At 39.7% G+C, this 18278-nt stretch overlaps 1 protein-coding gene across 2 annotated transcripts in view; it reads left to right on the forward strand.

Moving 5' to 3' along the window:
- The window catches only part of LOC124100416 (zinc finger protein 519), a 21005-nt gene continuing 2727 nt past the window's right edge, over positions 1-18278 (forward strand). Inside the window, exons 1-3 of one of the 2 annotated variants that reach the window (XM_046455930.1) lie at positions 161-331; positions 5079-5121; positions 14646-14772. In XM_046455930.1, coding sequence (XP_046311886.1) covers positions 5089-5121; positions 14646-14772 — 160 coding nt within the window. In that variant the 5' untranslated portion in view covers positions 161-331; positions 5079-5088. Of the gene's footprint in view, positions 332-5078; positions 5122-14645; positions 14773-18278 lie in introns of both variants that reach the window. The other variant, XM_046455931.1, reaches the window with a different exon arrangement.

An 18278-nucleotide genomic window follows, 5' to 3' on the forward strand; every position in this document is an offset into this window, starting at 1 on the left:
CCCAAGAACCTGTCGTTCTGTTCTCATTCATTCCTTGGTTGGGTGCAATCTACTGTCACTCAGTGCATTAGCTCAATGGGCTCCGTTCCAGAGGGCGGGCCCTGAAGTCCTGTCCAATCAGGGGCACGTGAATGAAATCTGTCCAATCCAGCGCAGAGCCTGTGAAGAGCGAGCGGGCGTCTGCCTCCTGAGCTGCTCTGGTCTTTGGAGTCCGCCATTCTTCCGATCCACCTGCAGCCTCACTGTCCTGTGTCCTGCCGTCCACGTCGCTCTACCACGGAGGCGCTGGGGACCCACCGGAGAGCGCTGCGCTCCCGACCGCCGGGAAATGGTGAGTGAGCGGGGGCGTCTGGAGCCCGGGCCAGCTGCGTGGAACTGGCAGGACTGGCGCTGCGGGAATCTGAAACGGTGGGTGGGACACCCGATCCTCTCCAGTCTGCAGCTCCGAGTCCTCCTGGGGCAGCGCCGCCCTCAGCCGCCCTGGCCGTCCTAGCGGAGCGCAGGTCAGCCGCTGCGGGGACCCAGCCCCTTTTCGGGTCACTGCGTGGTCGCCTACGCCCTGTCTGGGCAGCAGCCTGCCAGCAGCCCGGCCTCGCCCCAGCTGTGGGGTGAGACTAGGGACCATCCTCAGGAAGGATCCACCTCTGTGCGTGGTGTTCCTGCGGGAGGATGGCTGGGGTCTCCTCTTGGGCCTCCAGAATGTGCGGGAAGCAGCACGTCCAACCCAGAGGAGCCTGTCCTGCAGCCTGGCTCTTTATAAATGTCTACGTTTATAGATTTATCCAGGTTGTGAACTATTTGTTTCTCATGCTGCATGGACACAGTATTTGTCTAATTTTTTTCCAAGTACTGAATGGTACTTTTTAAAGATCTGGTTTTTCGTTTTGAGCATTTTTCATGAGAGGAAAGCAGAGAATTTTTTGACCATTGGGGAGAAAATTGTGTGTGCTTTTCCCTTTATATTTCCTTGGCACAAAAACTTATCACGATTTTTGAGTTGGGATTCCCCTCTGCAGATGTCAGTGTTTCAGATGTACTCACCCGACCCCCCCATCTTTTCCTGGCCCTGGGTTTCAGAACTGCCTGACACAGGTTGTCACAACTCCATGTCTAAATCCTCTTGGAGTGTCTAGTGAACGCCATTCCCTGGGTCTTGTGCTCCCAGAGAGTAGTTGGAGGTGCGAGGGTGAAGCCTCTCAGGGGAGTAGCTGAATGTTCTGCCAGATCCCCGCCCTCCACCTAAAAGGCATTTCAGTTGTTTCTTTTATTAGCTACTGTGAATAGCACTATAATGAAAAGAAGAGCACAGTCATTTTTTTGACATACTTATTCCAATCCCTTTAGATATGTACCTAGAATTATTTGGCAAGTTTTGACAGTGGCCACTTTAATTGCACTGTTCAGGCTGCAGGAAGTCTACTATTTGTGCATTAAGTCCCTGATGAAAGTTAGAATCCAGCCTGTCAAATTGCCACTGGAAGAGTGTGTTGTGACTTTGTGTGTATGTGTGTGCTTTTTATCCTCTTTTCTTCACTCCTGGTGGGGATTGTGCCCAAGGAAGTACTTGCCCACCAGTGTAAAACCACTTGTTTGTGATCTGTGGAGATTTGCACATGCTCAGTTACCTTTGTTTGTAGAACTCAGGTGGTTGGGATGGAGACCCAGGAAGAAAAGGTGTTGAAGTTGATTCTGGCTAGATAGGAGCTCATTCATCTGCAGCAGCAGTTGGCAGAGTGAACTGGTAGACCCAGAGCCCTTCTAGGGATAAACTGACACCTTTGAGATTTAACCCATTGTCTTCCCTGGTCCCAGGTGATGAAGCCCATGGAAGTACTTGCATGTCCATAAAAAATCACTTTTTCCTGTGGTCTTGATACTTGTGTGTTTGTAGTCCCCTCCTCTCTCAGCCCTAGACAAATTAGGATGCAAACCACAGAAAACTTTAGAGGTAGGATATGTAGAGTCCCAATCTTCCTCTCCTAGGTCTCTCAATTTACTTATGACATGACTTTGTCTAAGGACTCGAAACATGAGTAGATATTTATTCAGTGTATCCATAGATGGAGGGAGAGTCAGGAGCCTCCTATTCTGCTGACTTTCCAACATTATCCTCCATTAATACCTGCCTCTTATTGTGGTGCTAGAGTTTGAACCCAGACCTTACACATTCTGCATGCACACTCTACCAGTGAACTATGCTGCCAGTTCCTGCACCTACCTTTAGATTGGGCTGACCATGCATTGAAATCTAATGTAATTCTTCATGTTTGGATTCATATTGCCTTTCTGTTGCTCTTGGCAATAGAAAATTTACATACACATGAATTTAGCTATGTATTTTGTTTGTGTTATGAATTCTTATTATTAATGCAATATTAGTTTTATACATTAGTGTCAGGTAATGATAGCTACTTCTCTTTTTCTAATTTAGGAGGAATTTTTTTATTTGTTCTAAATATTTATACATGACAGCAGAATGCATTTCAACTCATTGTACACAAATGGGTACAACGTCTCATTTCTCTGGTTGTACATGATGCACAGTTACACCATTCCTGCATCATGGGTAATAATGTACATAGGGTAATAATGTCACTCTAACTCCACAATCCTTCCCACTCCACCTCATCCCCTCCTCTCACTCCCCCTGCCCACTCCCAAGTTCTTCTTTCCAAAGTACGCCACCCCCATTATGGATCAGCATCTGTACATCAGAGAAAACATTTGGCCTTTGGTTTTTTGGGTTTGGATTATTTCACTTAGCATGATATTCTCTAGCTCCATCCATTTACCTGCAAATGCCATAATTTTATTCTTCTTTAAGACTGAGTAATATTCCATTGTATATGTATATAGCACAGTTTCTTTATCTATTCATCTATTGAAGGGCATCTAGGTTGGTTCCGTAGTTTAGCTATTGTGATTTGAGCTACTATAAACATTGACATGGTCATGTCACTGTGATATCCTCATTTTAAGTCCTTTTGTTTTAAACCAAGGGTAGGATAGCTGGATCAAGCAATGGTTCCATTCCAACTTTTCTAAGGAATCTCCATACTGCTTTCCATAGTGTTGCACTAATTTGCATTCCCACCAACAATGTCTGAGCGTTCCTTTCCCCCCACATCCCCACCAGCACTTACTGTTGCATGTATTCTTGATGATTGCCATTCTGACTAGAGTTAGGTGATATCATAGAGTAGTTTTGATTTGCATTTCTCTAATTTCTAGAGATGTTGAACATTTTTCCATATAATTGTTGATTGGTTGTATTTCTTCTGGAAACTGTCTATTCAGTTCCTTAGCCCATTTACTGATTGAGTTATTTGGCTTTTTGGTGTTAAGTTTTTTGAGTTCCTATATTCTAGAGATTAGTGCTCTATCTGAAGTGCATGTGGTAAAGATTTTCTCCAATCTGTAGGCTCTCTCTTTGTGTTATTGATTGTTTCCTTTGCTGAGAAGAAGCTTTTTAGTTTGAATCCATCCCATTTATTGATTCTTGTGTGTGTGTGGTGCTGCAGATTGAACCTTGTGCATGGGAGGCAAGCACTCTGCCAATGAGCTATATCCTCAGCCCTCATTTATTGATTCTTGATTTTATGCCTTGCACTTTAGGAGCCTTGTTAATGAAATCAGGTCCTAAGCCAGCATGATGAAGATTTGGACCTACTTTTTCTTCTCTTATGTCAAGCATCTCTGGTCTAATTCCTAGGTCCTTGATCTACTTTGAGTTGAGTTTTGTGCAGGTTGAGAGATAGGGGTTTAATTTCATTTTCCTATATATGGATTTCCAGTTTCCCCAGCACCATTTGTTGGAGAGGCTATCTTTTCTGAAGGAATGCTTTTGGCACCTTTGTCTAGTATGAGATAACTGTATTTGTGTGGGTTTGTCTCTGCGTCGTCTAATTCTGTAGCATTGGTCTACAATGTTTATTTTGGTACCAGTACCATGACGTTTTTGTTACTATGGCTCTGTAGTATAGTTTAAGGTCTGGTATTGTGATGCTTCCTGCTTCACTCTTCTTGCTAAGGATTGCTTTGGCTATTCTGGGTCTCTTTATTTCTCCAAATGAATTTATTTTATTTTATATTTTTAATTCTAGATAAACAATATCTTTATTTCATTTATTTATTTGATGCTGAAGTTCAAACCCAGTACCTTACAAGTGCTAGGCAAGGGCTCTAAAACTGAGCTACAAACTCCAGCCCTCCAAATGAATTTCATGATTACTTTTTCTAGTTCTATAAAAAACGTCCTTGGGATTTTAATAGAAATTGCATTAGATCTGTTTAACACTTTATGGTCATTTTTTAAAATATTATTTTAGATGTTAATGGACCTTTACTTTATTCATTTATTTATATGTGGTGCTGAGAATTAAACCCAGTGCCTCACATAGGCTAGGCAAGCACTCTACCACTAAGCCACAACCCCAGCCCAACTTTATGGTCATAGTGACAACATTAATTCTGCCTATCCAGGAACATGGAAGATCTTTCCATCTTCTAAGATCTTCTTCAGTTTCTTTCTTCAGGGTTCTGTAGCTTTTATGGTAGAGGTCTTTCACCTCTTTTGTTAGATTGATTCCCAAGTATTTTATCTTTTTTGAGGTTATTGTGAATGGGATAGTTGTCTTAATTTCTCCTTCAGTCTACTTTGCTGAATTCATTTCTGAGTTCTAGAAGTTTTCTGGAGTGTTTTGAGGCTTCTAAGTATAGAATTATGTCTTTGGCCAATAGGGATAGTTTGAGCTCTTCTTTTCATATTCATACTTTTTACTTTCTTTCTTTTGTCTAATTGCTTCTGGCTAGGATTTCAAGAATTATGTTCAATGGAAGTGGTAAAAGAAGGCATCCCTGGCTTGTTCCAGTTTTTAGAGATAATCCTTTCTCTCTCTCTCTCTCTCTCTCTCTCTCTCTCTCTCTCTCACACACACACACACACACAGAACTAGAACATGAAGATTATAAAATGTGAAAATTAAAATTAGTTCTCACTGCATTCTTTACATTTGTGAATATATATTATTATCGATATTATTATTGTATTGGTAAGTTGATGTCACCTTACATTCCAGGTGAACTTCAATGTCCCTTTTACAAGGTCAGCTATTCTTCAAGGTAAGAAGCTGTGTTTAAAAAGGGTTGTAGCCAGGAATCTGTCAGTCTTGTGTTCTGCAGCCACTGTTCTTCACCTGCCACTCAGGGCTAGAGGACCCCAAACCTGAAACTTTGACTTCTCAGGGTGGATGGGATGACAGTTACCAATCAGAGGCACAGACAGGTAACAGGAGGTGGACTTCACATGTGGAAGGTTTTGTCTCTGGCTCCAGCCAAGCTCTGAGTCCATCTTCATGTACTCTGATATGTGGGTGGCTTTGTCACTCTGACCTTTAGGTGCTGGAGGATTTGTAGAGAGGTTGCCTTGAAATACTAGAAGCCAGGAAATGGTTAAGTCTACAGGGGATTAGGGTTGGTTGGAAGCAGCCATACCTGGCTCTGGGGACCTGGGCTTTTCTGAGGTCAAGGATTAAATCTGAATTCCATTTCAGTGCTAGGACAGCTTAGTATTTTGTCCTTTGACTCCTCATAGTGAGGCTGGCCTGGCAGCCAGGGCTCTGGTGGTTTTGTCCTGTGCCCGATTGTTTACCTTTGAGTGATCTGAGTCCTCTCAGTGCAGCTCCTTCCCCATACCTCACACTGACCCAGAGTGGGTGAGGAAGGCAGGCAGGGTCATCAGGGGAAATCCTGACCCATGAAAGGGATTAAAATTTGGGCATTCCTTATCACTCTTGTACCCTGAGGTCATGCTTTCCAAATCTGTGGAAAGCATGTTTTTTCTAAATGCTGTATTCCTTTTCCCAGTTCACTATTTATTAAATGTTTATTCGTGCTACGTTTCAAATAACAAAGAATTGTAATTTATTTTTCTGAGTTATTCTTTGCATTTTTAAAATGAACATTTATAAGACAGGACAGCAGAGAATAATCACCCTTAGATGTTAAACATCTTTGTACCTTTTCTCCATTTATCCTCCGTAGGCACAGTTGCCATATTAGAATGTCTTTTTGTTTGTCTCCCCTTGGGAAAATTAACAGGATGATATGTCTTCAGTCACTGCAATATATTTTCCTCATTTGCAATTAGAATCTGCATGACACAGTTACCCATAGGTGCTTTCTCTCTTAGAGTTCCTAGGGAATAACAGCCTCTGTGTTCTCCTCTTCTCCTGCAGAGTAGCTTGGGTTTGGGGGATGGAGGATCTTGTGGGATCAGCTGGATACCCTAAAAAATGCAGGAGAATCCTGGCATAGGTTTCGTCTATGAGGGTCATGGATTTGGCCCTAACTCTAACCCTCGCTTCAATTCCCTGCAGACACATTTTTGCTCAGCAGGTTAGCTCCTGCCGGTGAGAGAAAAGACAAAGATGATCCTTGTTCTTTGGGTCCTCAGAGTTGTAAAAGGAGATTAGACTATTCCAAAGAACTAGGAAGATCATCTCAGTAAATTCTACAGGTATTTCTAGGGCCAAGCTCACTTCATGCAGATAAGAGGGCACAACAGTGCCTCATGGTGGGATGATCTTTCAGTTCTTAAATGAGCAGGACATTGTGGAAGAGTTTCCCACTGGGCAGATGACCTGACTTGACCCCAGAGTCAGGCATGTTTGTGTTCAGCTGAAAAGTGCCCCCTCCCTGAGTTTGTCAATTTGAAAGATAAAAAAAAGAAGTTCAGTAACGTCATGTTCGGTTTTTCATAAGCTACGAGGGATTTTATTAGTTTTGTTTTGTTTTGATTGGACCGATTAACCCCTGAGCCCCAGCCCCAGCCATTTTCTGTATTTATTTAGAGACAGGGTCTTGCTGGGTGGCTTAGAGCCTCACTAAGTTGGAAGCTGGCCTGGAACTTGAGATCCACCTGCCTCCGCCTCCCTGGCCACTGGGATTGTAGGCAGGCCCCGCCTTGCCCATCTAAGCCATGTATTTCATCAATGGTATTTGAAAGACATAAAAAATATTTCCTAAGAGGAAAGATACAGTTGGATTTCAGCTAAAATAAAAAAAGTTACAAAGTGAGGCCAGTGTTTGGGACCATGAAGTGGTGTTGTCGGGGCCAGTGCTTTCTACGGGGCCTTCCCTGCTGCTGTCAGGTCCTTCCGCTCCCATCCTTTACACTGAGAGCTACACGGCATGGAACACGGGGTTCAGTGACAGGTGTGTTCGCAGTTTTGATGAAATGGAAAATTTAGTGACCTTTCTGGGAGCACAATTTTTAGTGAGGCTGTTTGTATACGTGCCAAACTCAGATTTGGTCGACAAGTTTATTTTAAAGATGCATCTTCATCCTAGGAAAGCAAGCATCTCTAGGTCAAGTAGAGAAGCACTTGTTTTCTGGTTTTATCCCCATTGCTCATTCAATAATGAAGACAAGGATTTGAGAAAAGGAAAAAATAAGTTTTCTTGCTGTGCTGGTGAAGGAGAAGAGGGGACTCCTGTCCCAGAGGCTGGGATTTTAACTGCCCTGGGGACCAGTGGGACCTTAGTGGTGAGGCTGCCCTCTGGCTATGCCCTGTTAGGAGTTATTATTGATCCTTGAGAGAGAGCCGTTTCTTGGATCTGCTGCTGTGGGGCTTGAAGTCTTGGTTTTTTTCATCCTGTGGTGCAGGAGCTAAAGGAGAGACAATCAGCCACAGGCAGGAAGAAGTTAATCTCACTCCTCCCGTGGTTAGGAAGGGGGAGAGGGAGAAAAGACAGGGGAAAGAGTAATTTTAAAATGAATCACAGTGTGTAGAGCAGCAAGAGTTATGTTCATTTTCCTCATAGTCAATTTTTATGGAAAAATGGGTGACTACATCTCTAAGCTGCTTCCTGCGCAAACTGGGTGATAAAGGGGCTCCTAGAATGAAAGGTTGTTGCCTGTTTTTGTAATTTTTTCTTTTGGAGTTTTACTAGAAAGGACTGAGGCCGTTCCAGCCTTGGTGGTGATGTAGAATAAGGATACTTTTGCACATCAGTTTCTGTCAGATTGTTGTACGTACTTTTTTTTTTTTTTTTTTATGGTACTAGGGATTGAACTCAGGGGCACTTGGCCACTGAGTCACATCCCCAGCCCTATTTTGTATTTTATCTAGAGACAGGGTCTCCCTGAGCTGTTAAGCACCTTACTGTTGCTGAGGCTGGCTTTTTGAACTCGCGACTCTCCTGTTTTAGCCTCCTGAGCCATTGGGATTAGAGGTGGGCACCAATGTGCCAGCTGTACATACTTTTTGAACTAAAGATTTCTTGGGGGTGGGATTGCTGCATGGAGTGGACCCTGTTGCATTCCTAGGGAGAAGAAAATAGAACACCTGGAAGGTGAGAGTGGGTGGGGCTGATGATAAATAGAAAATTCAGACTCACCTGGGCATTGTGATGTATGCTAGTAATGTAAGGGACTCAGAAATAGAGGAAGAAGGTCACAGTTCAAGGATAGCCTGGGGAACTTAGTGAAAACATTAAAGATCAAAACAATAAAAAGGGCTAGTGATGTAACTCAGTTGTGAAGTACCCCTAGGTTCAGTCCCCAGTACCATAAAAAAAAAATTCGGAGGGTAAGATCAAAGAATCTTGTTCCATGAAGGCAGCATGTACTTAGGAGGGGACACGGAAAGTGTGTGTTGGATGAAGTTGAGGTATGTCAGACTCCATGGGGCTATAGGCAGGAGGGGAATTTAAGCCAATTTTAGGTAACAAATATTTTGTTCTGGCAACTAAAAGCAAACTCTTCAGTTAATTGATTATGAATATTTGGATTGTTATAATTAAGATAGGGAAGACCATCAAAGTCATAATGGGAAGTGTAACTTTTTGTTTTCCTTTGGGTAACAGGGATTAAACCCAGGAACACTTAATCACTGAGACACATCCCCAGTCCTTTTTTATGTTTTATTTAGAAACGGTCTCACTGAGCTCTTTGGAGCCTCTCTAAATTGGTGAGCCTGGATTTGAATTTGTGATCCTCCTGGCTCAGGAAGGGTGACTCTCTAGTAAGCTGATGTAGAAGAACACAAAGGATAGGAGAGTATTTTCAATTGGCTCTTTCCTAGGATTACCTACCGGCCACATCTTCTGCCACTTTCCATCTGCTCTGTGTATCTTTTCTGTGATAACTTCCAGAGTTATTTGAAGTTGGTACATATAGTAAGTAAAGTATTTTCCTTTATTCTGAATAATTATATCAAATTATTCAACATGTTAGGTAGTGGTACAGTCCCCTAATTTATAGGCAGTGGATAAGAGGTATAGATGATATCTTGGGCTGTAACTGGGTTCCCAGTTAGATGAAATACTGCAGGTATGAGCCCCAAAGTTGTGGTATCTCTACCAACAAGGGTCCAAATTGAATTATTGGATAACTAGTTGTTAGGAAATCTGTTGATGTTCTGTGAATTCACACTCTTTTTGGTAGAAGTGGTTGCAGAAAACCAACATCATAGGTCAGGACTTTAACCTGACGCTAGCTATGTGTTGTTCACTGGTGAGAATCATGACCCTGGGAGACGGAGCATTTCCACACTGTGGAAAGGGGCCTGGGGGGCCTTGACCTCAGAGGAACTTCTCCTCAATTGCTCAGGATGTCCTCACCACTCCTCAGGAAAGACCCCTGCAGGGTGCAGCTGTACAGTGGGTGCTCCCAGGTGTGGGGTGCCTTTATTCTAATGTGGACTTCGAGGACGACAGGTTGCTGACCTGACTTCTTTTTCTGTTGTGGCTTTCATAAAACCTTGGGGCCATATATTCCAGTTTGCCCTCGTATTTAAAATTTTTATTTTATAATTTGAGTTTAATATTTTTAATTATGTTTTGAAAATATGAGGGAATGGGGTGAAATTCTCTGAAGAAGCCAAGGTAATTCTTTCCATAAAGCAATGCTGTTTATAAATAATGAGAATCTAAACACCCGTGGGTCCCCATTAGGTAAACATGGGTGCTGGCAGTTCCATTGTGTCCCACTGATCTCCTTATGCCACAGGCACGATGACAGTCCTTGTCTCTTATTACTGCTCACAATTTTACCATGTATTTCTTAAAAATCTTTTTGCTTAGTTGTATGACTTTTGAGTTTTCCATAACTTATTTTTATCATTAGTATTCCATTAAGATGATTTTAAAGGTTCCTTTTCTTTTTGAACCGTCTCTCTGCCTCTGTGTGCTGAGCACATGCTGCCGTGCCACTCTCTGGGCATTGATTCACTCATTGTTCTGCTGTATGGAAATAGAATTGTTAAAGTTTGTCTTTTGATGATGTTGACAGTGTCATTTTTATTTGTTTCCAGACATTAATGTTTCATGAATATTTTACACATTGGGAAAAAAAATAGTAAAAAAACAGCATAAATTCAGATTTACTAGTAAATGTCAGTGAGATGTGTCAGCCACGTGGGCATTCATGCATGCGTGTTTGTTCCTTATGAAGATTTACCCTTCCTTTTTTGATGTCATTTTACTTTTTTTTTTTTTAGTACCAGCAGCTCAGGAAGCGATGCAGGAAGATCAAGAGTTCAAAGCCAGCCTCAGCAAAAGTGAGGTGCTACGCAACTCAGTAACTGAGTGTATGAGTTCAATCCCTGGTACTAAAAAAAATAAGTAAAATGACATCTTGGAGTAGAGGCTTAGGGGAAGACTGGTTGTCCTAGGGCTGTGGGGCATCTCCTTTTCTCCATAACATCTACAAGTGTAACCCATTGGGATGTGAATATTTCCCCATAACCTCCATTTCATGGAGATTTTTGTGGCCTACAAATTGGATCATGGTGTTGAGGGGTGAGTACAGAATTCATTCTCTCTGCATTTACTCCAAGTAGTAAATGCGAGGAGAGAATCCGAATGTTCAAGGAAAACCCACACCCCTCAGGTATACAAGAGTCTCCTGTGTACTTCAGCGAGGAAGAATAGGGGTGGGAGAAGGTCCAAGGTGTCAGGATGTCTTGACTTTAACCTTGGGTCTGACCTGTTTTTCAGTCATCTCTGTTCTTCCCGAGCTCATCACCTCGAAAAGATTTCTTTACTTACTTCAGCTTCAACTATTCCCTAACTGTAAAATGTATTTTATTAGTAGAGCTTCAAACATAAGAAACTTCAGCCGAAGCTACAGGACAGAGTTGGATTTTAGAAAAGGAAGTCAGCCTTACATTACTTTGTTTAAATGTTTTATTCGCCTATCTTTTTGTCTAGAGTGTTCTTTGTGAGTTTCTCATGTGCTATGGTTTTGTTGTTGTTGTTGTTATTGTTTGTTTGTTTGTTTTTGTTTTTGTTTTTTTGAGAGGATGGAACCCAGAGCCTTGTGCTTGCAAGGCAAACCCTCTATCCACTGGGCTACATCCCCCACCAGGTGCTTTGTATTTTAGGAAGTGATTTCAATTGAAATTTCAGGGATTAGCTTTGGAAATTCTACCAGAAATAATAAATAGGGAAAATCTCTTTCATTACAGCTAAGGAAAAATGAGTGCAGTTTTTCAAAATTGAGTGGTAGCTGCATAGGTAAATTTCAGATTTACCAAGTCATCCATCAGCTCCTCGCCCATTAAAGGCCTGTGATAGTCAATAAGTCATACATCTTATCATCTGGATACTGGATTTTTAAAATATTTATGTTTTAGTTGTAGTTGGACACAATACCTTTATTTTATTTATTTATTTTTATGTGATGCTGAGGATCAAATCCAGGGCCTCACATGTGCTAAGTGAGCGCTCTACCGCTGAGCCCCAGCCCCAGCCCTGGATATTGGAGTTGAATAGTAAATCATATGAGATAATGTTAGACAAATCCTAGAATCATTCACATGATTTATGTTTTAATAAATGATTTGTTATTGCATAGATAGCAACCAAATAGTACATTTATTCTCTGAAAAAGATACATGCTCTTGCTTTTCCTCTTGAGGTATGTATGTCAGTGTTTTGCACATTTATTGCCTCCTGTGGACATAAACACTGAGTTTGGCCAGTCAAGTGGGCGGTGCATGCCTGGGATGCCAGCTACTGAGGAGGCTAATGAAGGAGCATTGTACATTTGAGATCAGCCTTGGCAGCTTAGGGAGATAATGTCCCAAAATAAAAAATGAAAAAGGCTATGGGTGTTGCTAGTAGTAAATCTGCAAATACACCCTGGATTCAATCCTTACTACATAACAAAATCCCACTGAATGTGAGTAATTTTACCAATTAAATAGTAGGTCCTTTCTCATTTAAAACTAAATGAATAAAATTGGGAAGCAGAGGGGTCTGAGCTCAGTGAGACTTCTAGTTAATTTAATCTTGAGGTCTTTGGGACCCATGTGTTTTGTTTCTTGAGACCCATATTTTCCAGATATGGGTTTGAATTGTAGGCAGTCATTCCTGAGAAGGAAGTCTAGAGAAGAAAGAGGAAGATGTGATTGGTTGCCACTTTGCTTCCTTTTCCTCTCAGAATAGTCAGCTTTAACTCTAAAATATGTATGCCCAGATATACCCCCTATACCAGGGGCCTTCTATTCTCACACGTCACCTAAGCCAGGCCAGGCGTACATGACACACAGAATTCAAAAGGTTTTCTTTTTGACAAATGAACATCGGAAAGTCTTGATATCCTAGATTTCCACTGGGGATGTTTTTGGGTCATTAGATATTTCTGAAGAAGTGAATCATGCTTTCTTTATTTTCCATCTGGATGGTCCAACATTGATAAATACATAAGAGTCAATAAAATGTACATTTGTTGCCCCTAAGAACTTATTAAGTCCTAGAAGAAGAGAATGATTAGAAGAGATGATGATTAGTCTCTAGAATGCCATGGAAAGTCTTCTGAAGTTACCTATTATATTATGTTGTTTTGATTTATACCACAGCAGTGATGTGTCTTTTTATGTCAGTTGACATGTTGTACCAATTTGTTCTGTTACAGCTGTTTTATCCTTATTGGCTTGGTAGGAATGCTGCCTGCCAGGTTTTCCCTATAAAGTTAGTTTTTCTCTTTCTCTTATAGGCATCTTGGTAGAATTTTTCTAAATAATCTACATAAACCATCATATTTAATGTTAGTGTTTTTCTTTGTGTCTTGCTTTGGGGAATGCAACTCTGCCTTTGGTCTGCCACAGACGTTCCTTTATTCCTGGAGCTGCTGAAGCTGACCAACTGGAGGTTTCAGTTCATCCCACCTGCAGCTCACAGACATAACCTCATAACCTCCTTGCATTTCCCATGAAAGAAACAAAACTCGTATGTTTCCAAAGGTCTGAAAATTTATAGTGTACCTCAAAATAAGTTTGGAATAACAGGAAAAGTGAAGAGTGTCAAAGACTCAGTCACTGTAGCCCTTACTCTGTACTCAAGTGTGTGTATCACAACAGTGTCTTTTAAAGTAGCATTCATCCCAAATTGATTTATAAATTTTACAATACGGAATATAGGACTTATTTTCATTTGCATGAGAAATTGTTGTTTCAGTGTATAGAGTTGACACTTCTATGTGTGTATAGGTGAAACACAAATATCGTTTAATCAATTTGATCTTGTTTCTTTGCATTTTTTAAAATATTTTTAGTTGTATTTGGACACAATACCTTTTTTTAAAAATTTTATTTGGTATTGAGGATCGAACCCAGGGCCTTGCACATGCTAGGTGAGCGCTCTACCACTGAGCCATAACCCCAGCCCCAATGGACACAATATCTTTATTTTGTTTATCTAGTTTTACGTAGTGCTGGGTTCGAACCCAGGGCCTCACACATGCTAGGCAAGTGCTCTACCACTGAGCTACAACAGCAGCCCCTAGTCTTCTCATTTTTAATCACTGCCCTTCTCTGGAAACATTCTTCTAATATTCACACTTTAAATTGACTTTAATACTGCATTTTCTTCTGAATTACAAGTCAAATAAACTTGGGTGAAAATAAGGCTCTAACATTTACTAGTTGTTTCACCAAATGTCTTAAAAGATGAACACTGTTATTGCTATCACATTCTTTTAGTTTTATGCATTAAGACATGAAAAACTCTTACATAGTGAAAAGTATATATTTGAAGTGGTTGAAAAGGATTGTTGTTGATAGTTGCTATTTTAATAAAAGTACATAAATTCATTAAAATATTTGAACTCAGATGTAGCAATGATTTTTCCTACAGTGGTCTACCTCATTGCTCTTCAGAAGTTTCTCTTGGAGCCCTGGCACTACTAGATTGGAATCACTCCTGCATATTGAAGAAACCAGGACCTATCTCAGAACTAGTGGATCAGAGTCTGCATTTTAGTAAATCTGTAATTCATGGCTTTGCATTTAAAATTTAAGAATCACCCTTCTTACCATAAGAAATACCTCATCTGAGAAGTAGACAATTTATCTTATAAAATATAAAATTGCGATTAAAATGTATATTCTTGTGTTAATGCCTTAATTTCACATTTCATAAAAGTGGAGTTTATATACTTTTTTTTGGACATGATACTTTCCTCAGAGTCAGATAATAGAAAATATCACTATGTTAAAAAGTATTTTCCTAAATAATTAAAGTCAGTCCCCTATTTGACAGCCAGGTCTGCTAACTCTCATTTCAACTTCAGTCAACTGAAACACTCTGTAGATGATCAAATGGTCTATGTGCTATTAATTTACCTATTCTTGTTTCAGGAACTGTTGACATTCAGGGACGTGGCCATTGATTTCTCTGAAGAGGAATGGGAATGCCTGGAGCCTGCTCAGCGGAATTTATACAGAGATGTGATGCTAGAGACCTACAAAAACCTGGTCTTCTTGGGTGAGCAGAGCTTCCCTTCAGAGTTCCTAATTAATCAGAATTCCTAATAGTATAATTTTCTTCCTGTGCAGAATATCTTTTGGGAATTTCTACACTGCATGAATGAGTTTCAGATGTTTTGCTTTCAAGAAAATGTCATGGGCAGTTTTTGTTAAAGAGAAGAAAATGTTACTGTCATTTTTTTAGTTCTTAATCTTTCCCTTTCTTGAAGTGATATATGCCCTTCACTTTAGATTAGTGGTGCTGTAATTCAGTGATACAGAATGACAGGACCTACACATCAAAGTTCAATTTCTTTCCTTTATAGTACCAGAATAAAAGTATCAGTGGTCACAGTGATAACTTCAAGAAATAGTCATTTCATTTTCCAATAAGCACATGGTCTCTAAGCTGTGTTTGGGCACCTTCCTCTGAAGCAAAGGAAAGAGTCCTGAGCCATGTACCCAGGTAGGTAGAAATTCATGAAGCAGAGGACACAGTTGAGAGGTCCAAAGCTCAAGGAGGAATCCAAACTTCCAAATGTTGATGGAGAGGTTATCATGCCACAGAAATGGTTTCCCAGGAGCTTAGATTTGTTCTCTTTCTATCCTGCAAGGACAGGTACTGCCCTGTGTTTAGCATGCTTTCAACCTCTTCAGTCTCCTGCTTCTACTGTACTGATGTCACAATGTTTTAAGATTAACAGCTCAAACACTCCCCTTTGCTTGTGAGGGTCATCGTGATCTGACAGCATTTCCATTATTTGGGGCATTTCTTGGAAACCTATGCACATTTCTGGAAAGCTCTGGGTGAAGTCTTTGTAGTATCATAAAGAAGTTTCTCTAATGTCACTTATATGTTTATTCATTGAAATTCTCTGCTGGGTACAGTGGCACACACTCAGGAGGCTGAGATAGGTGTATCGCGAGTTCAAAGCCAGCCTCAGCCATGGTGAGGAACTAAGCAACTCAGTGAGACTCTGACTCTAATTAAAATACATAATAGGACTGGAGATGTGGCTCAGTGGTAAAGTGCCCCCAAGTTCAAAGAGAGGGCAGGAGGGAAGGAAGGAAGAAAATACTGGATTTTCTGTGGAATTTTTCTATCATATGAATGTCAGTGATTCACAGTGAATGCTCATTTTGGGTATATATGGTCATAGGTGAAAATTACAGTTATATAAAAGGATTTGTAAAATAGTACATCCATGGTTATTCAGAATTTTGTTGTTTAAATTTCCATTTTCGGGGCTGGAGATGTGGCTCAAGCAGTAGCGCGCTCGCCTGGCAAGTGCGGCCTGGGTTCGATCCTCAGCACCACATACAAAAATGTTGTGTCCGCCGAGAACTAAAAAATAAATAAATATTTAAAAAAAAAAAAAAAAGAATGAAAGATTCTTTAAAAATAAATAAATAAATAAATAAATTTCCATTTTCATTTGCCTTTTCTCTGTTTCATTTTATAGGGTAGATTTAATGTTGTAGTGTAGATTTCCTCACATGAGTTAATGGTGTTTTTATTTTTTCCTACATTTTATGATTCAATTGCAATTTCTAATATTTCACAATTAGCACAATGTAAAATGAAATTAAGACACTCCTGACCCTTTTTTCCACTGCCAATAAAATTATATTTGATATTTCTTTAATTTTATTTTTTAATACTTTTTTTGAACTTATAGATGGATACAATACCTTTATTTCATTTATTTATCTTTAGTGGTGCTGAGGATTGAACCCAGGGCCTCGCTTTCTAGGCAAGTGCTCTCGCATTATAGGCAAGCGCTCTAAGCATTCTCAAGCGTTCACTGAGCTACAACCCCAGGCTCAATTTTATTTTTTGTCTTTGTTTCTATTGCCAATAAAATTACATTTGATATAAAATATATCTCGTAAGTTTTTGTCTTAAAGTATGTTTTCCATGTGATGGTTATTGCCACACCAGTTCCAGTCAGTTTTGTGTGTACTATTCTTATATACTTTTGCCTCCACATTGCATCCTTAGATTTAGAGTCTCCAGTAGACTACATGAAACTGTATTTTTTTATGTTTCCTTTGCTTCTTGTTATTCTTTTTCTTTCCTATTGCTTTAACTTGTGATTCATTAACTGCTATAGTAACATTCTTTGATTCCTCTTTCACTTTCCTTTATTTTGTGTGTATTTGTTTTGTCATTTACTTTGGGATTTTTATAAGAATCATTTTAAGCTTACACTACATTTTAATCTGGCAACAAATTAACTTGAGTTTCATAATAAAATTCAGCATATTTATATATCCTTTGAAAATGGTTATTGATGGCACAGTTATTTCCATCATTCTGTCCATTCACCCCTTTCACAGTGTTCCCTAGCTCCTTTCTGAATTTCAGCCTTCTACTAAGAAATTGACTAATTATCACACTCAAGTACCTTTCTCATTGGCACATCTTTTACTCTTGATGCTGTCAAGATTCTTTGTGAATATTGAAAAATTGAGTAAAATGTGCTTCGAGTCTTTAGTGTTTTTCCTACTTGGAAGGTAATTGAGCTTCTTGATCTTGTTTAGATATGGTTTTTTGCTCCTATTTATACTATTATCAGATTATTTTTATTGATACTAGAGATTCAACTCAGTTGCTTTTCCACTGCCTTTTTCTTCAGGCCTTTTATTTTATTTATTTATTTTTTTTTAATGGTATCTTACTAAATTGCTGCACGGCTTCAAACTGTGATCCTCCTTACTCAGCCTCCCACATTACTAAGATTACAGCTGTGCACAAACATCCCTGACTCTCTCAGACAGTATTTTTGAAGAAATTCTTCAATTACACAACTTTTGTATGTTTCAACTAATGATTTTGTCTGAATTTTATTCAATTTTCTGTGTTCTGGATTAGTTAACTTATTTCAAATGTTTTTTTAGGTTCTTTGGGTAATTTGTAACTCTTATTTTCCTAATTGTGAATTTCTAGTGTTTTGTTCCTTTTATTAAACCAAGTGTCCGTTTTTCTTTTTGTACTGTATTACTTTTTATTCACCCATTTAAAAACCAGCCAATAGTAGTAATTTTAGAAAACAATATAGAAGTTAGTAAAGAATTGAAGAATAGGGAAGCACAGTGCTACATACTTTTAACCCAGGTAATAGGAAGGATGTGCAAGAGGATTTTATGTTTGAGGCATGTCCCATGATATCTCAAACAATTTAATTTTGAAGTGGCTTGTGTTTAACTCAGTGGTACAACACCCTTGGGTTTGATCTTAAGCATTACACAAAAAAATTAAAAATACAATGCATGATCCAGAAATGCAAGCTTTAAATGGTTATCCAGAGGATATTAAATCTGCATGTTGAATATCTGTGTTATTCTCATGCAAAATCTGTTACATCCAGGTCTCTGTCATGGTACATAGAAGATAGTTTAAGTGGGTGGATTTTCCTAATTGTACAACGGTGTATTCTCAAGGAGGATGACTTATAGAGTATATTACTCTCCTAATGATGTACTCATCTTGAATATTGTGAACTCTCAGATGGTTTGGCTAAT

The sequence above is a fragment of the Marmota monax genome, unplaced genomic scaffold (assembly GCF_021218885.2).
Source record: "Marmota monax isolate L192 unplaced genomic scaffold, Marmota_monax_Labrador192_F-V1.1 WCK01_AAM20220418_F8-fsc00238, whole genome shotgun sequence".
Classification (NCBI taxonomy): domain Eukaryota; kingdom Metazoa; phylum Chordata; class Mammalia; order Rodentia; family Sciuridae; genus Marmota; species Marmota monax.